The 21950-nt window shown below is 52.9% G+C and overlaps 2 protein-coding genes across 6 annotated transcripts in view; one reads left to right on the top strand and one right to left on the bottom strand.

The window, feature by feature from the left end:
* Positions 1 to 21950, top strand: part of DNAH1 (dynein axonemal heavy chain 1) — a 73983-nt gene that overhangs the window by 51373 nt on the left and 660 nt on the right. For 4 of the 5 annotated variants that reach the window (XM_064667768.1, XM_064667767.1, XM_064667765.1 and 1 more), the window contains 29 exons: positions 339 to 474; positions 1633 to 1841; positions 2629 to 2800; positions 3157 to 3348; positions 3873 to 3983; positions 5060 to 5245; positions 10075 to 10266; positions 10717 to 10884; positions 11519 to 11710; positions 12128 to 12259; positions 12481 to 12606; positions 13106 to 13225; positions 13993 to 14142; positions 14533 to 14693; positions 14802 to 15027; positions 15112 to 15307; positions 15908 to 16059; positions 16545 to 16741; positions 17143 to 17287; positions 17737 to 17895; positions 18331 to 18462; positions 18650 to 18820; positions 19260 to 19439; positions 19519 to 19695; positions 19873 to 20043; positions 20226 to 20356; positions 20723 to 20867; positions 21113 to 21319; positions 21715 to 21949. In XM_064667768.1, coding sequence (XP_064523838.1) covers positions 339 to 474; positions 1633 to 1841; positions 2629 to 2800; positions 3157 to 3348; positions 3873 to 3983; positions 5060 to 5245; positions 10075 to 10266; positions 10717 to 10884; positions 11519 to 11710; positions 12128 to 12259; positions 12481 to 12606; positions 13106 to 13225; positions 13993 to 14142; positions 14533 to 14693; positions 14802 to 15027; positions 15112 to 15307; positions 15908 to 16059; positions 16545 to 16741; positions 17143 to 17287; positions 17737 to 17895; positions 18331 to 18462; positions 18650 to 18820; positions 19260 to 19439; positions 19519 to 19695; positions 19873 to 20043; positions 20226 to 20356; positions 20723 to 20867; positions 21113 to 21319; positions 21715 to 21949 — 4871 coding nt within the window. Of the gene's footprint in view, positions 1 to 338; positions 475 to 1632; positions 1842 to 2628; positions 2801 to 3156; positions 3349 to 3872; positions 3984 to 5059; positions 5246 to 10074; positions 10267 to 10716; positions 10885 to 11518; positions 11711 to 12127; positions 12260 to 12480; positions 12607 to 13105; positions 13226 to 13992; positions 14143 to 14532; positions 14694 to 14801; positions 15028 to 15111; positions 15308 to 15907; positions 16060 to 16544; positions 16746 to 17142; positions 17288 to 17736; positions 17896 to 18330; positions 18463 to 18649; positions 18821 to 19259; positions 19440 to 19518; positions 19696 to 19872; positions 20044 to 20225; positions 20357 to 20722; positions 20868 to 21112; positions 21320 to 21714; position 21950 lie in introns of all 5 variants that reach the window. The other variant, XM_064667766.1, reaches the window with a different exon arrangement.
* LOC135420371 (HAUS augmin-like complex subunit 3) lies at positions 5989 to 9568 on the bottom strand. Its single transcript, XM_064667778.1, has 4 exons — positions 8322 to 9568; positions 7704 to 8146; positions 6843 to 7059; positions 5989 to 6432 (listed from the first exon to the last, which is right to left on the bottom strand). The coding sequence occupies exons 1-4, from the start codon at positions 9537 to 9539 to the stop codon at positions 6178 to 6180; spliced, it is 2133 nt and encodes a 710-aa protein (XP_064523848.1). The 5' UTR covers positions 9540 to 9568; the 3' UTR covers positions 5989 to 6177.

Here is a 21950-nt window from a genome sequence, read left to right as displayed (position 1 = left end):
GCTCCACTGGGGCTGTATTCAGAGAATCTCTTTTTCTGCCCTTCCCACTACCAGTTGCACGTTTTTCTGGCAGCTGACTCTTCAAATGACTCAAGAGCTAGTGCTCAGTAACATGCACCTCTGCACTGGGTTTGTAGCTAGCTTGGGTATCTCTGCTTTGAGTAAAACCTGCTCCTGGGTTGGTGGCTGAACATGCACAAGGACAAACATGCTCAGGACTCATTGTAGGGAAACAACTTGCCTGAGTCCTTTCCCCCTGAGTCCACAACACATACTCAGGATTGACAGAAGAGGATATTTTAATTGGATGTAACTCCACAGGCTTCTCTTTCCTTTAGGTCAGAGTATGAGTGTTTCCAGATCGAACTGTCCAAAAATTATGGCATGACCGAATGGCGAGAAGATGTGAGGAAGATCATGATGAAGGCAGGCCTTCAAAGTCTACCCAAGACGTTCCTGTTTGTAGACACACAGGTACAGGAGTATTTGCATGGTGGATTCCGTCTCAAAAGGAGTCAGAAACACATGTCTAAGCTCAGTAAATCCTCCTAAAGGGGATTGGGGAGTTTGATACAAACCACACACAACTTGTATTTCTTCAGTAGCCTACATTCATCATCTTATGAAAAAACCCCAGGGAAACTGGAGGTGGTGCATTTATGCTAGAGGGACTGTAGAGAGGTGTGTGAGTGGGCTGATTGTTCTCTTGCTCAAGGAAGCTTCCTTCAGCTCCATACAAGGGTTTTGTGGGTTCAGAGATTTTAGACCCAGCTGCCTGAAGCTAAGCACTGTGTTGGCCACTGATATTAGAAGTTCTAAGTAACAGGATTCTTCTTCTTTTCAAAGATACCAGTAGATTTAGGACCTGCTGGTTCCTCAGGGTTATGTTGGCTTATAACTGTAAACTGTAACTTGCTAATGACTAGGCCAACTTCTGGAATTCACAGTTATGTTCCCCATAGGCTCTTTTGCTGCCTTCATTATCATAGGAAGCATTCCCATGTGGCACAGCCCTAAGCAGTGAGATGAGCATCAGTCAAATGCTGCTTGTTCTTGCAGCCTTCTCCCTGCAGTGAGAAGGATATGTGGGAGCAGAGGGGCACAGGAGGGTTCATTTAGTCAAGGAGATGGATTCTGTGTATTTCTGATTTAGCAAAGGTGGAGAGGTGAGTGTAGCACTGGAGGGAGATCGTCCCACAGACTGTGACACATCCCTACAATTACTTTGTCTCCCACATTGATAAGCTTTATTTTAATAATGAAGTGTTCTGTGATGGAGGAACGAAGACCCGGAGCAACCAGATATCTGGGGTATGACTCCAGAGTCAACTGTGATGCAGGGAGTGAGGGCCTGAGCTCAATTTTTCTGTAAGGAGGCAGTGAAGGGGCATGAGGAGGTTTGTTCTCAGACACATACCTCCATCGCTGAAATGGATGAACATGATTGTTCAATTGGAACTCTCACAAGAGTCAGAGTGTGCTTTACTAGAGCCAAGTGATCACATAAATGGTTTCCTATAGCAGAGGCTGAGGGCTATATTTATGCAGAAATGATCTCCATGGCATGTGAGACACGACTGCCTTCTGACTTAGGAAAGTGCTTTTTTTTTTTTTTACCTGTCATCTACTTAGATTAAAAATGAATCCTTCCTTGAAGATATCAACAACTTGCTCAACTCCGGTGACGTTCCCAACATTTACAACCCTGATGACCAAGAACAGATCATGACAGCTATGAAGCCTGTTGTTCGAGATCTCGGGCAGCAGCCCACCAAGGCCAATTTGATGGCTGCATACACAGGGCGGGTCCGCAGCAATATGCACCTGGTCCTGTGCATGAGGTACGGTTCAGGCCTAGGACTCTGTGCTTTTCATGTTAATTATTCCTTCCCCCTCCTTTGCCTTGCATCATTTTGTGATGGGATCTTTATTTCCAAGCCCCAGACTTTGGAGGAGGAGGAGAAATATGGGTATAGTTTACCTTCCCATAAGATTGGATAATTTCTTTTTTTTTTTTCTACACATTGCTGGTTTCAAGATGAAGTTTGAAAATTTTGAGAATATGATTATATGTGATCCAGATTAATTACAAGCTTCCTGCTCCTTCACGCACCATTGAGCCATGTGTTACAAAAACATCTTTCTTGAATTTGGGGCTCAGTTGCACCATGTTTACTCATGAATCTAGTGCATAGTCCATAAGCAGCTTGCTTGCTTGTGGGAGGGATACCAGAAGGTACAGGGCACTCTCAGTGCAAGTACAAATAGAAAAATCAGGGCCATAATTTTAGTCTAGTGATGTGATCTCTGCACCCACCTGCTTGAAATAAACTTCAGAGCACATTTACCTGAAGAGTCTTTCTTCCTAAGGAGGGACCCATAAAATATCAGCCTACTACCATCTTAATACTCCCAGAATATACCAAGGACTTCCAAGGAGTGAGCTGAGACCAGCAGCTCACTGCCTGAATTTTCATTCCCCTTTTCCCTCCTTCCTTGGGTATATTCCTGGCCCTCTTACCTGCAATTCTCTTCCCACTTCAGGGTGATTCTGTGGAAGAAGGAAAGCTGTTTTGTCCTTGTATTTTGAGCTGGTTGTAACATATTTTCTGCATGCCTTACCCTCAGCCCGCTTGGAGAAGTCTTCCGTGCACGCTTGAGGCAGTTCCCCTCTCTTGTGAACTGCTGCACCATTGACTGGTTCAATCAGTGGCCTGCTGAAGCCCTGGAGAGCGTTGCCTCCTCCTTCTTGAATGAAGTCCCACTTCTTGGTACTGGTAATGAAGATATCAGTGGGATGGTAGGTGCCACACTCAACAGAATACACTGTTCCTGTATGTTCAGAGTGCCATGTCTCTAGATACACCAAGACAATGGATGCAGGGCACAACTGCAGAAAGGTCCTACCCTGCAGCAGAAATGTTTCAGGGCAAGGTTGTTCAAATGCAGAACTGGATAGCTTTTGTATGCCTTGAAACAGGTATGGCCATTTGTCACCCCTCTGTGGCACTGAAGCCCACACACATACATAAGCTCTGCTGTGACTGTATACTTTGGCTCTTTGGCAGCCCATTGTGCTCTCTCTGGGCATCACATAGACTTGCCTACCCCATGTTCAGTACTGAATAAGATTATTTTTTTCCTTTCTCCGTGTAGATTCAAGTATGTGTAGCAATCCATCAGAGTGTGGCAAAGAAGTGTCAGTTGTTCCTAGCAGAGCTGGGCAGACACAATTATATCACTCCCAAGAGCTACCTCGAGTTCCTCAGCATCTTCAGTTCCCTCATTGGAAGGAAGCAACAGGAACTGAAGACAGCCAAAAACAGGATGAAAGGTGGCCTGGACAAGGTTCGTTCCTCACACCCAGGAGAGCTGTGGGGTCACCCCTTAACCATTCTGAGCAGTGTATTTATAGCTGCAGAGATGCAATGAGATGCTCTACACATCTCCTGTGTGAAAGCTAAAGCAAGTGAGAACTATGCCTTCTACCAGGGCCAATCTTTCTGAAGGTCTGACTCTGTTATAGCTTTAAAAGAATAATGGTCCCCAGCCTTTGGGGACCACAGACCTCTGTGTAGCCCATCTCTCAGGATGTTCCTTATTAACCTTCTAATTGGAAGCCCTATAACAGAAACATTGTTCTGCTGCCTGATTGCCGTGAGCTTATGAAGTAATGCCCAATATGTGCAGGCACCATTAGGCACTACTGTTCATAGGCACACCACAGTGCCAGAGTGTTGTTTAAGCAGGGACCAGGGCAAGACCTGCTTTGTACAGCCTGACACTGGGCAGGGACCACCCAGGGGAGCACAGCTTTTTCCTGGGGTTTTCCGTGGCTGCTGCCCAACTCTCACTCTGCTTTGCTTCCACAGCTCCTGCGAACAGCAGAGGATGTAGCAAAGATGCAGGAGGAGCTGGAGTCCTCCCGCCCTCTCCTGGCACAGGCAGCCAAGGACACAGAGGCAACCATCGAGCAGCTGAAGGTATGGCTGCTGGGCAGCCCTGCACTTTCCAGCTCTGGCTGCTCAGACTGGACTGGACACAAAGCTTGGGGGGGCTGGCAGGCAGTGTGGTCCTGCTTGATCTATTGTAAAAATGCCTCAAGTTGGCACAGCAGGTATTTGTGCAGAGCAGCATTACCAGCAAGAACTGCCTTCTGTTGGGGTCCTGCTCTGCTGCTGGTGGGGCCAGTTGCTGGCAGAAGTGGTGGCTCACGTGCCCCTGTCTGAAACCACCAGCCAGAGGTCAGCCAGCCAAGCTACCAGCTCCCTTTCCTCACTGGTTCTTGCAAGCACAGACTAGCAACACTCCTAACACAATCCTCAGGTGGCCTGAGCAGCTCAAAGCCCAGACTGGTGTTGCTGAATAGGATCATTGCCCCACATCCCATCCCCAGGGAGCTGATCCAGCTGCAGCCTGCCCCTGCTAGCCCAAACCTCTGAGATCATCACACAGGCATTCATGCCACTGCAGAAGAGGGAACTGTCCTGTGTTGACTGTCACTGCCTTCTCTCCTTGTGTTCCTCCCAGCCCATCTCCTACTGTCAGTGACCACACTGGGACAGAGTGAACAGAGACACTAATATCATATGCATGCAAAGGGGAAAGAGTCTGCAATTTCCCAAATTCCCACATAGCTGATAAGGATTTAGCTGTATTCCACATTTACTTTACCCCTCCTGGTAGTGTTTTAGCCCTGGGGGTAGGCAGAAGTGACAGTTTGAAAAACAAACACCTAAGCATATCTTCTTATTCCTCCATCTCCCTACAAAGCTACACCCCTATGCATCCTCACCTTGTGCCAATGAGTAGAGTAGCTAATTCCTGGAAGACTAACACCATTCCAGGCACAGACAGAGCTGGAGTTTGTGGGTGGTTTATACAGGCTGACAAAAACCTTCTCCTGGTATGATACAGGAAGGGGATCCCCTCCAGCAGTTAAGTCCCTGCAGTCTCTGCTGTAAGAAGACACACAAGCTGCCAGGACAGCTATGATCCTTACCTAGCCAAGGGGTGCTGTGCCTCCAGCATGCTTCTGAGGCTTTCTCTGGCGTTGCAGGTGGACACAGCTGTGGCTGAAGAGACAAGAAGTGCTGTGCAGGCTGAGGAGGCAAAGGCTAATGAGAAAGCTCAGACAGCCCAAGCCATTGCAGATGATGCTCAAAAGGACTTGGCTGAAGCCCTCCCAGCCCTGGATGCTGCTCTTGCCAGCCTGAAGAACCTCAACAGAAATGATGTTACAGAGGTAACTGTGTCATGGGAGAGGGTGGTAGAGCTGGCTTTAGTCAAGGACAGCCTCTCACTTTGCAGCAATTCCCCTTCTATAGGTTTGCAACATCCCCAGCCTTTTCCAGCACCTCCATCCATCCCCCTGGGCTCAGTCTTGGCAGCTGCCCATGCAGCTTTTCACCTTCACTCCTTCAGTGAAAGTTAAAGGGCAGAGGCAATAAGTGGCTCCTGGGTGTTTCAAATTTATTCTGGAGAGGGCACGGAGGAGGGCTTACCCCATGGTGCCTCTCCATGGGGGTAGGCAGCAGGTACCACCATGCAACCCCAAGTACTGATTGCACAGCACAGGGACAGAGCTAGCAGGACACTGAATCCACAGGCTCTTTGAAAGGGGATCAAACATAGGCAGAGAAGAGGTAGTGGGCTGAATTCAAGGAAATAGGATAGCAAGAGAAAGAAGGGTGATTCTGAGCCTGGCAAGCATCACAGCCCACAGCCCATTGTACAAGAGTACAGTACACTCACTAAGTACAAGATTTCACCACACTGGGACAGCTTATTGCTCTGCAGTTATGAATAACACACATTTTTATTCCCCACAAAAGACACAAAAGTCCCTTCCCCAGGAGGTGGGGCACAGACAGTGTCAGTCCACTTGCCTGCAGCACCCATCCTCTTGTAGAGTTGGCATGAGAAGTGTCTTGTCTACCCAAGGCTTCCAATGCCACAAGATGCATCAATTTCTTACACATCATCTAACCCAGTTTTGGGAAACTCTGTATTTAAGGAATAAGCTCCCTGCTTCTTTTAAACCCTGCTGGGCCATGACCCAAGTAACCTGTCAATGGAGCAGAGACTGCCAGAATTCTCTCCTAGTCCAGGATTAAGGACCCAGCCCAACCAAAAGAAGACACCACTACTATGGCAGGGTGCAAACATCCCTTCAACCTACTCCTTTGCATAGGGCAGCTCCATCAGGTGTCCCTTGGAGGAAGCTCTTGCCTGCTTCTCGAGCTCCTCCACCTCTTCTCTCAGCCGATCCTCATTGCAGTAAAAATACACATAAAGGTTGCGCTCTGTCTGCAGGGTGGGGTTCTCCTGCAGAGACCTGCGTTTGACCTGCAAGTCACTCCAGAGGTCTACCAGCATTTTGTGGAGTTTCTCCTGCATGATCTTCAGTTGCTGCATCAGCTCGGTGATCTCCTGAGGGGCAGAGCACAAAGTTATGTGAACATGCAGAAAGAGGGGGATTTCATCACACCTCTGGAACATCTCAGCCCACCGAAACCAAACTACCCACCAAGCTGTGGTCTCCAAACCCTCCTAGTCCAAGGAATAGCAGTAGCTTACGGGAACACCTTGGCTAAGGCACCCTGATCTTGGCACTTTACAGTACATGTGAGACCCAGTGAGAATCACCTTTGTCCCTCAGCCACGCACTACCTCACTGCACAGTTTTTGGGATAAGGCAAGGATCAGCTCAACCTCCTTTCCCTCTGCAGGCTGAGAGGCAGTGAGTTCTCCCTCCTGCACCCAGGGAGGATTGGCAGAGGGCTCTTACACCCAGCCTTCTTCCACCCAGGAAGGCCCAGAGAGCAGGAGTGCTTCCTTACCGGCGAGGAGAGCTGCAGCTGGTTGTGGCTGTTGTACAGCTGCCGGTAGAGCACCTCTATGGAGGCCTCCAGGGCAGGTATCTGGGGCATAGGAGCTACCAGCTGGGCTTCCAGTGCCCTCTTCTTCTCAACCAACTGGGAACACTTGGCTGCTATGGCCTCATAGCTGCGGAAAGGCTGCTTCTCGTGATCTTCATGCATCAGCATGTCCCAGAGCCTGCAGGGTAGAACAGCCAGCCACAGGTGTGAGGGCAGTGCCAGCACTGAGGAAGAACAGGGCTCAGAGGTCATTGTGCACTCTGAGAGTGGGATGCAAGCAGATGTGGGTCAACAGTGAGAGGATAGGCACTCCCAGTGAGCAGCCCATATCATGGAGATTTAGGAAGAGCACCATAAAGGACCAGGCTAACTCAAGAGCCAGTCTCTGACTCCTTTCTGGCAGACACCAGCACCAGCTGCTACAGAACTGTGTGGGGAAGACTGAGAAGACCCAACCAATGTAGCCAGAGAAAGGCCTTGCTCCAAGCAACTTGTGCTTCCTTGGGGCCCAGCTCTCTTTTTCCATGGATGAAGACTTGCCTCTAGACTCTCTACTTTAACATGCTAGAAAAACTGTTCACCCTACTCATTCCCTTCTCCAAGCCCATACTTTGCTGCATCAGCCCTAGCCAGCCAGAAAGAAGCAGATGGCATCTTCTGGGGAATTTCACACCACCGTGGAGTCAGGGTGGCTCTGCATTGGCAGAAGAGCACTGCTAGACTGCCTGGTAGCTTGGGTCTGCTGCCTGCCTCTGCCATTCCCATGCCACTTCCTCCACATGTAGTTTGTTCCTCATGCACACAGCCCCCCCAGGCCCTCACCGTGCAGCAGTGACGTCTTTGGGGTCTATCCATTTGCGTGAACGATGCTTCTGGGAGGAGCTGGCATCTTTGAAGTAGTTCTGCTGCTCCTGCAGCCTGCTCTGGGCTTCTTCCCTCATGGCGTTTTCAACCTCCCCCAGCCAAGCAGCCTTGTGTTCCAGCTCCTGCCTCTCCCGTTCCAGCTGGAGCTCCAGCAGATCCATGCGGTTCTGCTGGCCCAACACCCATGCAGCTGCCTCCTCCTGCCTCCTGGCAGTGTTCTGCAGCCAGGCAGCTTCCAGGCTGAGGTGCCTGTGCAGGGCGGGCAGGTGAGCATGGCGGGCCTCTGCCTTCAGCAGGGGTGGTAACTGGTGGGTCAGAGTGTGTGTCATGTCGAAGCACAGGATGTGAATCTGGTTCTGAAGCCCCTCAGCCTGGCCCTGGAGCTTCGCCTCGACTGCATGCTGTCGAGGGGGGAGGCAAGACAGGCTGGTGTCAGGGTGCACCAATGTGCTGCCTGGCCCTGCCATCCCCTCCTGACATGTCAGCTGTGCTCCAGCATTCAGCAGGAGAGACTTCCTGCAGCACAGGCAGACCCTGCCACAGGGGATGGTGGAGGAATGGGGGCACTGGCCCTACCTGGTTATCCTCAAGAGCTTCCAGAGTCCTCTGGGCCCACTGCAGCGCAGCATGGTTGCCTTCCACTTTTGCTGACATGACTATCACCTCCCTCTGGGCGCAGATATGTGCTGTCTCTATTCGGCCCAGCTCCTTCCAGAAGCTATCTTGATCCTCCAGTAGCTCATCTTCATCACTACCAAGGCTTTCTGGCATCGATGTTTTCTTAGTGTTCATTTTATCTGTGACTTCCTGGCTGTCATTTCTTTTCTCCTCACCCTCCATACTCAACACCTCCCTCTCATTGCTCCCCTCCACTAGCAGCTCTGCCCTTGATTCTTGGACCAGTATTCCCTGACTTGCTGGTGCCACCTTGCATGGTGTCTTTGCGCATTCTTGATAAGGAGCTCCTCTTCCTCGCTCTGATATTTCCCAGTATGAACCCATCTGTGTCCCAGCCTCCAGCCCTTCCTTCAGACTGCTCTCTCCCTGTGCCCTTGCTTCCCAAGCATCTGAAGCCTGGATACTCCCTGGTAGGACCTGCTGAATGAAGTTTTCAAACGCATCAGTGTCCTTTTGTTCTAGCTCCATGTAAGGGCCAAGATCCATCTGGCACAGCAGTGATGGCTGCTGGCCTTTCCCCATGTTCCCATGACACTCTGTCAAGTGCTTTTCAGCCTTGCTGACCTGGTTCAAGACAGCTCTGGTTTGGAAGACCTTCATTTCCAAGTCCCTCTGAGCCATCCTCAAGTCCTGCTTCACCACTTTCTCCTCCTCCTCCAAGTACCTCTGCTCCTGCTGCAGCTTGTCTGTCCAAGCCAGCAGCTTGCTGTTCCGCCAGAACTGCAGGTCATGATAATCCTTCAGCTCCTGAAGCTCCTGCTGCAGGACCTCTGGAGAGGGACCCTTGATCTCTGGTATCATGCTCGGGAGCTGTGGGATCTGGCAGCACATCTGCAATGCCTCCTCAAGGGCATCATCCTCCAAGATGGGCTTTCCTGCAGCCAGCAGGGCATCATAGGCCTCCACCTCAGCTGGGCTCAGCACGTTCTCCTCACCCACTGTGCTGCAGAACCACTCGAGGAACTGCTTTGTCTTAGGGCAGTCAAAGAGCCACTCGAAGTCCTTCTCACAGAGGGTGTCTGCATGGGGGTAGATCAGCCTTAGCGTTGCCATAAAGTCTGCTGCTCTGTTGACAGTGTCCAGTGGGAAGGCCTGGGAGTATCTCCAGCTGGACATGGCAAGAATGGTCAGCACTAGAAAGGAAAAAGCAGGAGTCAGTCTCAGGTGTCCTGACACTCACAGCCATCTCAAGGGTGCTGCAGCAGCACTCCTAGGTGCCTGCTTGAGGGGAGACTAAAGCAGTCCCTCCACAAGTGCTGAAGACCAGCTCATGGGGTGCAGCATTGCTGTGGTGGGGCACAAGACAAATGAGAGCCCATAGAGCAAAGAAGAAAGCCTGCCTGTGTCCCATTCCCACACAGCCTTCTTCCTGGGGCCATACAGATCTAGCTCCTTTGCCAAGATATTTTCAGCCTGTAAAATACACCCATCAGAGTATCAGGGCAGGCTTTTTCAGCCTACCTGTAGTTTGCTCCATGCCCTTTCTGATAACCAGCTTTGCCTTCAAATATCTGTCTTTCCTGCCTCTGTATTGCATCCTCTAAATGTCCTGCCTCTAGTCCCAGTGTCCTCTGGTCCAGCTGAGGGAGGGATGAGCACCCCATCTCCCAGAGAACCAGATCAACCCACTGTTTCCATTTGGGTTTTGAAGGTACGAGCACTGCAGCGGCCTCCCCCCGGTGTGAAGATAGTGATTGAAGCTGTCTGCATAATGCAAGGAAAAAAGCCCAAAAAGGTGGCAGGAGAAAAAATAGGCACCAAGGTGGATGATTACTGGGAGCCAGGCAGGGCCCTTCTCCAGGACCCAGTGCAGTTCCTGAACAGCCTGACTGAGTATGATAAGGTAAGCAGGGGCAGAAGGAAGCTGCTACTGGGATCAGATACGGCCTCAGACATCCTTCTCATGCAGTAAAGCTTAGAGCTCCTTGTGGGCAACACCCTTCAGCAGCACTGAGGAGGGGGACATATTTGGCCTGAAGGTGCTCACGTCAGCTGGCTGCACTTCATTGCCTTGGGCAATGGGACCTAGACACACAGATCTTCTTCTGTCCCTCTGCTCTTTCATGTGGAGGAGCTGGATGGAAGTGGTATGGGAAGGGGTTTGCCCAACCCCACAGCTGTGCCTCCCAGGCCTGAACATGCAGTAATTTGATTCCTCTTGCTCCAGTGTGATGCACTAACTGCATTGTCAGGTCCTGGGGCAGGCTGGTGCCACTGGGGAAAGTTCTGAGACTTTCCTCAATCTGACCTTTAGCATGCTCATCACTGATTTCTCTCACACCCTTCCTTGCAGGACAATATTTCAGACAATGTGATCAAGGCCATCCAGCCCTACATTGACAATGAAGAGTTTCAGCCAGCTGCCATCGCCAAGGTCTCCAAAGCCTGTACCTCCATCTGCCAGTGGGTGCGTGCCATGCACAAGTACCACTTCGTGGCCAAGGTTGTGGAGCCCAAGCGGGTAAGAGGCTGCATGACCCAGATGCTTTAGGTGTTTGGGAACACTACTAACAGCTCCCTTCTGCAGGAGATGCTGGGAATCAACATGTTCTGCAAGTCAGGACATAACATTCAGACCAAGCCTTAGCAGAGCCAAAGTCCCAAAACCCATTAACAGGATAAAGTAGAAGAAATCAGCCTAGAATATACTGGGACAGAAGCGATACCTTGTTTTTAGTGCTGAGTCAGGAACTCAGCATGAACTGTACTTACAGAAACTTTCCCACACCTCACTAGTGTTTCAGCCTCTCCAAGCCTAGCTATTTCTTTATTATAAGTTTGGAACAAGCAGAGGAACCTTTCCTCCCCTTCACCAATGGGCCACATCCTGAGCTTGTGTAAGCTGACACAGGCTTTTGGCTTTTTGGAGCTATGAGAAATGCCCTCTTTGCCCCTACTTTTAGTCCTGGAGTTAGGCAGGTCAACCTCTGTCATCCAGGGATTGGATTGACTGAGATACTGAGATACCAGTAGCTAGCGCTTATCAGCAAGCACTTTTATGGAAAACCAACTCTTGCTCCAAGGTCTCTGCCTTTTGGGGGAAGAGCCTGACCCCATGCCCAACATCCTCACTGTTTCCTTGTGCATGTCCCCAGCAAGCCTTGCGGGAGGCAGAAGAGGACCTGCGTGCCACTCAGCTGGTCCTTGACGAAGCCAAGAAACGCCTGAAGGAGGTTGAAGATGGCATTGCCCTGCTGCAGGCCAAGTACGACAGCTGCAAAGCCAACAAGGAGGAGCTGGAGATGAAGTGTGAGCAGTGTCTGCAGAGACTGGCCCGTGCCGATGTGGTAAGGGACAGAGCTGGGTTCTACCTGCTTGCATGAGGCAACCTGATTTCAGATCAGGCAGCACAGTGGTGAAAATATCCATGCGGCTGCAGCTCACGACAACCCTAGGTTGAAGGTGCCTGGCCAAATCTCAGCAGCACAACAGGACTGAGAAGCTAAGCTTTTTCACTGATGTGAAAAGCTGCTGTCCTCCTGTGCACAGCTTGTTCAGCTAGCAATGGGTCTCCAGGACAGCTGAGAACAGCCCAGTAATCCCAGGATTAAGTGCTCAAAGCTGGGAACAGAATTCAGAATATATCAGGGGCCACCCCAACCTGTGGCCACTGAAGTCACCTGCAAAACTACCCAGAGAGTGGCAGGTCTGGGACACAAGGTTAGCCCACACAGCAGCTCTCAGGTGTGCAACTTATCCCACAGCTCATAAACAGCCTGGCTGATGAGAAGGTGCGCTGGCAGGACACTGTGGAGAGCCTGGATGACAAGATCAACAACAGCAGTGGGGATGTGCTTGTTGCAGCTGGCTTTGTGGCCTACCTGGGCCCATTCACAGTAAGTGTGCAGTGCTCCTCGCAAGGGGCACGGTTAGCTCTGCTGTCCTGGCCAGGGAGAAAGGAACAAGGACACAGGGGTGCAAGATCCCTCCTGGGTGGCTTTCCATTTGTGCCAGAGGCTGCACAAGGCCTCATTTGAATGGGAACAGGAGGGTTAAGATGTTTGCAGCAGACTAGCTGCAGCTAAAAGAAAGGCTATGATGGTGTGTCTCGTGGCAGGGAGACTACCGCATGGCACTGTCTGAGGAGTGGATGAAGGAGCTGACAGAAAACAACATCCCTCACAGCACAGATGCCAGCCTCATCAGCACCCTCGGAGACCCTGTGGAAATCCGCTCCTGGCAGGCAAGTTCCAGAAAAACCCAACAATTGAGGCTGCAGGGACCTCCAGCAGAGACTAAAACACTCAGCTCACCACTCAGTAGGATCACCTGTACCAAAAGACAGGCCTCAGATCAAACCACTGGATAATGACCAAGCACTCCACACTGCAGATCTGGAGTTGCTGTTGGGCTCCTTGCACAAAGAGCAGGACCTGGGCAGCAGCAAACAGCAGCAACAAAGGCATCAGCCTTGACCTGTAAGGCTTGCCCTTTACAAGCCACAGGCCCAGAGCCAAGCCTTGGCCAGAGCCTGCCCCAGCCTGACCCTGCAGCACAACTCCATCCCAGGGCTCAGCCACTGTGAGCAGAGCTGCAGCTCTGTGCCCAGCTGCTGACAGAGGTTCCCTCACCACCATCCCCTGTACACACCCTGGGAGCACTCGGGCCAGGGTAACAAGGGCTTCTCTCTGGTCACCTGTGTTGTGCTGCCAGGTGTCCAACAGCTTTTTCTACCCCATTAGATTGCTGGTTTACCCAACGACGCCCTGTCTGTGGAGAATGGGGTAATAACCCGGTTCTCCCTGCGCTGGACTCACTTCATAGACCCTCAAGGACAAGCAAACAAGTGGATCAAGAATCTGGTAAGAGCTGCGGGGAGGAAAGCCAGGTCTGCCGGGATAGGGGAAGCTGCTTTCCATCAGGAGCAACCTCTGGCTTTAGGCTCTAGAACTGCAAGACCCTGCACTGTCCCAGCCCAGCCTCCCCCGCACCAGACAGGTTCCACATCCACATTAATCCCAGATGGATTTCCCTTCTTGGGGAAAGCAGCACAGGGCAGGAGGAGCCCTACTGTAAGCAAGCAAGGCATCAGATTTCCACTCTGGGAATCTCAGAACACCAGCATCTCCCATAATGGTCTTTCAGGTCCCTGGAACAGAAGCAAGACATTACCTGACTAGTGAACACACTCCCTGCTGCCAAAGTGCTGGGAACACTGACCACCACCCCTTCTCTAGAGAGGCACTCGCTGCCCTTTGGGAGGATCAGGCAGGAGGCTCAGGCAGCTGCTCCTGCTTTGCTCCCTGAGGACTTTTACCACCCAGCTGCTCTCACTTTGCAGGAAAATGAGCTCTGAGTTATCAGCGTGGGGTTACAGGGGGGTATGGCTCTCTGAAGGAGTTTCTCCCTGTTCCCAAACTTTTCTGCTGCCCCATTGAGCTGTCTCCAGTGCCTGCAGACATGGGCTAAACTTGCCAAAATAGCCAAAGTCTAGCCAAGCAAGAAAAGAGATTATTTCCACTGCTCTAGGGAGCTAAATCAGCCCAATGAGAGTTGTACCAATGACAGAGCTGGATGTGAAGGTGGGCAGGACATCACACAGACCCTGCCCTCCCCCGCTGCCTTTCAGGAGAAGGCAAACAGCCTGGAGGTGGCCAAGCTGAGCGACCGGGACTTCCTCACAACTCTGGAGAATGCCATTACCTTTGGGAAGCCCTTCCTGCTGGAGAATGTCGGCGAGGAGCTGGATCCAGTCCTTGAGCCTGTCCTGCTGAAAGAGGTCCTGTGTCCCACCTTGGCAAGAAGGGGCAGTGGGTGCCTGGCTGAGCTGTAAGGGGGCATCTGGCCAGGGTGCTGTGGGATGTGGTAGGTTTGTAGGTCTCCCTGGGCAGGCAGAACTCACATGGATGCTACTTGTCCTGTGCTCCCATGTCTTGGCCAGGGCTCCAATACAATGACAGCCTTTTGCACACTCTGGTCTTCTTCCAGCAGGCATCTTTGCCTGGGAGGCAGGGCCATGGGATACAGCTGCTGTATTCAGGTTCAGGCCTTCAGGTCTGCCGGGTGGCTTTGAGCTCCTCTGTCCTGAGAGCCTTCAGACTCTCTCCTCACTGCAGAGTCCAGGATACAAGAGGTAGCCATCCCTTCCTCTACTTGTCCCTCTGTACAGACCTTCAAACAGCAAGGCAACACTGTGCTGAAGCTGGGGGATTCAGTGATCCCCTACCATGATGATTTCAAGATGTACATCACAACCAAACTACCCAACCCTCACTACAGCCCTGAGGTCTCCACGAAGCTCACCCTCATAAACTTCACCCTCTCACCCAGGTACCTGCTTACCCCATTATCTGCCTATGCTGCTCAGCCTCTTTCCTTGCAGTACTCAGACCCTTGGGCCTGTTGCCCCCACTGTTACCTCCACGACTTTTGTTGTAGTGGCCTGGAAGACCAACTGTTGGGAGAAGTGGTGGCTGCAGAGCGACCTGACTTGGAAGAAGACAGAAACCAGCTGATTGTTAGCAATGCCAAGATGCGTCAGGAACTGAAGGAGATAGAAGACCAGATCCTCTATCGGCTCAGCACTTCTGAAGGAAACCCTGTAGATGACTTGGAGCTCATTAAAGTGTTGGAGGCATCCAAGCTGAAGGCAGGAGAGATCCAGGTCAGAAGTGGAGGTGCTCTGCCCCTGCAGCTCTGCATCCCCTGCTGGCACTGCACTAACCATGACATCTTTTCTGTCCTGCAGGCCAAGGTCGCAGTGGCAGAGCAGACAGAGAAGGACATCAACATCACCCGCCTGGAGTATGTGCCCGTAGCCGTCCGCTCACAGATCCTCTACTTCTGTGTCTCAGACCTGTCCAATGTGGACCCCATGTACCAGTACTCACTTGAGTGGTTCCTCAACATCTTCCTCATGGGGATCCGTAACTCCGAGAAAGCAGGTACCTGCCCAGAGCAGCCCCTTTGTCTCCTCTTCCTCGCCCCACACTCCTGATCCTGAGCAGTAGAAGCTCAGACACCTGCAGAGTGAAGGCAAACGTGGCCACTTGCATTGGCTCTCAGCATGGTCCAGAGCTGCCCGTTTGTGTCCACACAGCAAGGGAAGATGTGGTCACATGTCCATTCTCTTCCCACCTCTTTGCTGCTGCCCTGTCTGGCCAGGTGGGAGGGGTGTTGGTGCAGGGCACATGCAAGAGGTACATGCCATCCTGGTCCTGGTGTGGCTCTGATTGTCACTGAGCTGCCTCCATCACAGTCCCTGGGGCAGCTTTCCCTGCCCAGCAGTGTGTGTCAGCTGTGTGTGTGGCTGTGCAGCTGCCATGGAGCAGTGTTGGCTCCCTCCCAGCACCAGGGCTCCAAGTCACAGCCTTGTGCTTTCACTGGGGTTTCTGCACCAAGTCTGTGTTTGAGTGCAGCGCCTGTTCTTCCTGGGCAGGGTGTGGGTGTGCCCCTGTGGCCTGGAACCCATAGCTGATGTGGAGAGCACCCTCCACAACACTCATGGCACCCACCGCCCTTGTCTGGTTGTTGCCTTTTTTCAGACGTACTGAAGGAGCGGGTGATGAACATCAACAACTACATCACCTTCAGTCTCTACTGCAACGTGTGCCGTAGTCTCTTTGAGAAGCACAAGCTCATGTTTGCCTTCCTGGTCAGCGCCCGGATTCTGATGAATGAAGGGAAAATTGACATGGTGAGCAAGTCACCCTAGTCCTTGATGGGATCCCATCAAGGCAGCTCAAGCCTAGCATGTTCAACCCCTAGAATAATGTGTTAGGTGGAAAAGGAGCCTTATTCCCCGGGGCTGGGGACAGGCCTGGCAGCCTGGTGGGCAAACACAGGGCCTCTGTCTTCACTCAGCTCTCAAACTGTTCCCTGTGTCTACATGCAGAGCTGCCTAGCCTGAATCACCTGCAGCTTTTACCAGTTTACTGCCAGACTGCTGCAAAGCTTAGTGAGTTCAGAGGGAGCAGGCAGGGTTTAGCAGAGTGGCAGCTGAACAGTCACGATGTTGATCTCACCAGATCCTCCAGTTCACTTACTCCTTGACACCCACACCAGGCAGGAGAGCAGCCAGAAAGATACTACAGGATTTTAATTGGATATGGCACAAAGCCACGTGCCTCGGGCTCAGGCAGGTGGGCTATAATCCATGACCACATCCTATCGTGTTCCCAGGATGAGTGGCGGTACCTGCTGTCGGGAGGCGCCATAAAGGAAATGAAGGACAACCCAGCTCCATCCTGGGTGAACGAGAGAGCGTGGGGAGACATCCTGGCCTTGAGCAGCCTGAAGAATTTCTCTGACTTCGACAATGATTTTGCAGCCAACCTTGAAGAGTTCAGGACCATTTTTGACAGCCCTAACCCTCACAGGCAAGTGTCCCCTGCTTTGTCAGCTTAGGTCTACTGCACCTGGCTGTAATGGTGTCCTGGGAGAGCAAGAGGACCCGATACAGCCACAGTGCCAGCTCTGCTCCCAGTGCAGTGCCATGCAAGGGAGAGGACGAGGCACAGCCTTGTTGGCTCAGAGGTAGCCCTTGCCACCCAAGGGCCACACAGTGCCTTACCCAGGAGTATCTGGTGTTTCCCCAGTGGAAGCAGCTCTGGCTTGCCTGCTGATGGTTTCAGAGCTACAGACAACAACCTCAGCCAAGGGACTGGAAGATCCTTGTCTCTTCTGAAGCCCCAGTGGCTGCCTGCACACAACTTGTGTACTTCTTGGGGAGCTGATGGATCTGGCACATCCCGCCAAAATGCACCTGATTGCTTTGCAGAGAGCCCCTGCCTGGGAAGTGGGAAGCTGGGCTTGATGCCTTCCAGAAGCTGCTGGTTCTGCGGTGTCTGCGGGGAGATAAGATCACCAATGCCATGCAGGACTTCGTGGTGCTGCACCTGGACCAGCGCTTCATTGAGCCACAGGTAACCAGCCAAGAGGAAGCACTGCTGGGGGCTGGGGTGGAGCAAGAGGACTCAGGCTTGTGGTAAGTGGGCCATCAGCATTTTGCACTTGCAGTGAGGGTGCTCGTGCCTCTCTGCAGCTGCAGTGTTCTTCCCACAGCCAGGAAAACTCCTGTGTCTTAGACAAGGGTTATCCTTCCTAACGTCCTCCAGTTAAACCAGACTGGGAGGGGACAGATAGTGCAGATGTACAAGGGAAGAGTTTGAATGGCAAATGGGAAAGTGGTTCCTGCCCTGACCCTGCTGCATCCGGAGGAGAGATGTACTTGGTCCTTACCAAACATATTTCTGGCCTTGGCACCCAGGAACACGCTGGTGCCTTGGAGGGGAGCTGGAGGCCAGGCAGGATGATGAGGTGCTGTGTGGGGCTGCTGTGGCTCCTCTGCTCTGACTAACTCTCTGTTTTGCAGACCACTGACCTCTCAGTCGTCTTCAAGGACTCCACTGCCACCACCCCCCTGGTGTTTGTGCTGTCCCCGGGCACTGACCCCGCTGCCGACCTCTACAAGTTTGCTGAAGAAATGAAGTTCACACAAAAGCTCTCTGCCATTTCTCTGGGCCAAGGACAGGTGAGCTGCCAGTGCACACCTGGAGCAACAGTGTGTTGCTGGCACTCCCACTGATCTCACCAAGCTCCAAGTAGGTCACACACCATTGGCAGCACATTGAAAACATCCCCCTGCCCCTGGGCCCTTACTCACCAGCCTTCTGCTAGCAGGAAGAGCCAGTCTGGGGTGGGGGCTGCAGCAGTTCCCACTATAGTGCCCTCTAACTTCCTGAATCCATCCACAGTTCTTCCATTCCCTCCACCCTCCCTCACAGGCTTGTAAAAAATCTTTGCTGTGCCACCAGACAGCAAAGATCCAGCTGAGCCATGGGGGCAAAGCCAGGCCCTAGCTCTGGACACTGGTCCTTCCACCCAGCTGCTGCCTCCCTGTCCAGCTCAGCAGGGCATAGCCCACCGTGGGCCAGGGTCTCTGAGCTCTTTCTCTCTGCCTCCACAGGGGCCCCGTGCTGAAGCCATGTTGCACGGTGCCATGGAGCAGGGCAACTGGGTCTTCTTCCAGAACTGCCACCTGGCCCCCAGCTGGATGCCCTCACTGGAGAGACTCATCGAGGCCATTGACCCCACCAAGGTGAGCTGTTTTACTGAGCAGGTGCCTGCTCTGAGGATAACAGGCAGGAGGCTGGAGCCCTGGGAGGAGCCCAGATCTAGTTCAGGCCCATCCACAGGTTCTCTAAAGAACCAGGGGGTCAGTGCAGGAGCAGCTGCAGGGGCTGTGCTTGCACCCTCTGAGCATTTGCTGCCTTCTGGACTTCCAGGTGCATCCGGACTTTCGCCTCTGGCTCACCAGTCTACCAAGTAACCACTTCCCTGTGTCCATCCTCCAGAATGGCTCCAAGATGACCATTGAGCCCCCCCGTGGGGTCAAGGCCAACCTACTCAAGTCCTACATTAGTTTCAGTGATGACTTCTTGAATTCTTGCTCCAAGGTGAGACCCAGGTCGTGCTTTGGTTTGCTGTCCCCACTCCATGCCTGCTCCAGTGTATGGTCTCCACCTGGATGTTGCTCTTCTCCAGGCATAGATCTTCCTCCTCATTAGAGCACCCATGGGACAGAGAAGGGCTGGAGGTATTTCTCATAAACTCCCATCTACTCTGTCATGAGCCACTTAGAAGTTTTACTTTGAGAAACAGAAGTAACAGGCTTGGGAGGGCCTGGCATAAAGCACTGGCAGCTCTCTTTAAGCAAGGAGTGGGCCATGGCCTTCCCCAGCACAGCAGCCTGACTGAGGTTTCCCCCTCTCCAAGCCCCAGCTGGCACTACTGAATTGGCACATCTCCTCTGCCAGGTCCCATCAGATCCTGGCTCCAACAAAGGATGCCTCCTCCCAAACTAAGCAACTCCTCTCCCTGCTTCCCTGCCCGCAGGTCACTGAGTTTAAATCCTTGCTGCTGTCACTTTGCTTCTTCCATGGGAACATGCTGGAGAGGAGAAAGTTTGGGCCTCTGGGGTTCAACATCCCCTATGAGTTCACGGACGGAGACCTCCGCATCTGCATCAGTCAGCTGCAAATGTTCTTGAACGAGTACGCAGACATCCCCTACAAGGTAAGAGCTGCCCCTCCTGTGAGGGAACAGGCTCGTGATGCATGAGGGGGTTGGAAAGCCATGGTGGGATCCCTCACAGGTTCTCAAGTACACAGCTGGGGAGATCAACTACGGCGGCCGTGTTACCGACGACTGGGACCGGCGCTGCATCATGAGCATTTTGGAAGATTTCTACAAGCCTGAGGTTTTAAATCCTGACTTTGCCTATTCCGAATCGGGCATCTACAAGCAGATCAGTACCTCTTCTGACCTCAATGTAAGTACTCAAGTCACAAATTGCAGCTCATAGACGCAGGGGGATCATCATACTGCACAGGGGTCTCTCCTCCCTGAAACCCCCCGCACTTCCAGTTCTCTGGGGGAATATAAGTTTGTGAGAACCTGGGATCTTCAGCTGTTCTTGGCCTCACAGCCTGTGTGGATTCCTCTCCAGGGCTACCTCCAATATGTCAAGGGCCTGCCGCTCAACGACAGCCCGGAGCTGTTTGGTTTACACGACAACGCCGACATCACCTTCGCTCAGAACGAGACCTTTGCCCTGCTGGGGGCCATTGCGCAGCTGCAACCCAAGACCATCTCACTGGGAGGCCGTAGCAGGGAGGAGGTGAGTGCCCTGATCCCACCAGTGCTCTGGCAGCCAGTGGCCATTGCGGGCAGTGGCCACAAACACCAGCTCTCAGCAGGTGCTAGGTGCCAGCAGTGGCACTTGGTGTTAGCTCTTCCCCTTCTCAGCAGCCATGGAGCTGGAGTAGAAAGATGCTCACCCACTTGCTGCCTTCCTTCCAGATCGTGGAGGAGACCTCCAAGGACATCTTGGCAAAGCTGCCTGCCCCCATGAACCTGCAGGAGGTGATCCGCAAATACCCACTGCTCTACGAGGAGTCCATGAACACAGTGCTGGTGCAGGAGGTGATCAGGTAAAACCCCTGTGGGATCACATCCTGGAGAACAGCAGAGATGGGCAGGGCCCTGCTCCCACCCACCTTTGGGGAACCTCAGTGCTGAGCACGGCAGTGGGGTTGGCAGCCACACTAACAACTGTGTTGTCCAAGCCAGGACCTTTGGCTGATCCCTGTCCTGTGGGGACTGATCCATGATCTGCTACTGTCAGCAGTTCAGTGCTGGGGGTGCAGCTATGAGACCCCGTTGAAGAGGAATGGGGCTGGGGGGATTACAGGGAGGAGCTTCACTCGTGTACAGAGATGTCCATACCCTCTCTGGGCAGACATGGGCAATAAATCACTGCACAGAGTTGCTCTGCTTCCTCTGCTCTTTCCCTGTAGGTACAACAAGCTCCTGGAGGAGGTTGCTCAGAGTCTGAATGATTTGCTGAAAGCTCTCAAGGGCTTGGTCGTGATGTCCTCTCGACTGGAGCTGATGGCCAGCAGCTTGTACAACAACACTGTTCCTGAGATATGGAATGCCAAGGTACATGCCCCAGCCAGCCCACCTGCCCACCAGAGCTGACCAAACCAGGGGAATGGGTCACCAGCCACCACCACTGGACTGGGCTGTGTCACAAGCTTGCTCCCCTGGCACAGAGATATCTCCTGCTTAGGGCAGCTCACAGTTCTTCCCAGCCCCTGGGCTCTGGGCAGCTGTCAGTGACTGTGGCACAAGATCTGGGCTGTCCTTGGCTGCATTCAGCACCTCCCTCTGTGGGTGCCCCACAGGCCTATCCATCGCTGAAGCCCTTGGCATCCTGGGTGAACGACTTGGTGCAGCGCATTGAATTCCTGCAGAACTGGATCAGCCACGGGATCCCCTCCGTGTTCTGGATCAGTGGGTTCTTCTTCCCTCAGGCCTTCCTCACAGGGACACTGCAGAACTTCGCCAGGAAGTCCGTCATCTCCATCGACACCATCTCTTTTAGCTTCAAGGTCAGTAAATCAGGTGGAGGCTTTGGAATTTTTTGGAATCTGCTCCTAGAAGGCCACAAAGGCAGTTTTAACCCTGACCTGCCCAAGAGGTGAAGCTGCCAGCTGCACAGCTGCCCATGGACCCATCACTCCCTTTGGGCTTGGATACACCCACCCACCCTGCCAGACACCTCCTCAAGGCTGGCAGAGGCTTCTCTGCCTCTCCAGACCTGCTCATATCCCCCTTCACCAACTCTGTCACAGGCTGCCCCACATGATGTGATCAGCCAAAAAACAGTCCTGCAGGCTCACCTTTGGCAGTGCTGGCTTAACTAAGAGCAGCTTATGAGGCTCCTTAGGGCTGAGCCCCCAGGGACATGCCTTGCCCAAGGGCCCTATGCCCGCTCCCCTGGCAGGTCATGAAGGAGTCGGTGAAGGAGCTGAAGCGCCAGCCCGACATGGGCTGCTACATCTACGGCTTGTTCCTGGAAGGCGCCCGCTGGGACCCCGCGGCGGGTCAGCTGGCAGAGTCCCGGCCCAAGGAGCTCTACACAGAGATGGCCGTCATCTGGCTGCTGCCCGTCGCCAACCGCAAACCTCCGGAGTCCGGCTCCTACCTGTGCCCCATCTACAAGACTCTCACCCGCGCAGG

Source organism: Pseudopipra pipra, chromosome 11, assembly GCF_036250125.1.
Source record: "Pseudopipra pipra isolate bDixPip1 chromosome 11, bDixPip1.hap1, whole genome shotgun sequence".
Lineage (NCBI taxonomy): Eukaryota > Metazoa > Chordata > Aves > Passeriformes > Pipridae > Pseudopipra > Pseudopipra pipra.
Note: the sequence above shows the minus strand (reverse complement) of the source record. Positions and strands in the feature narration are given on the sequence as shown.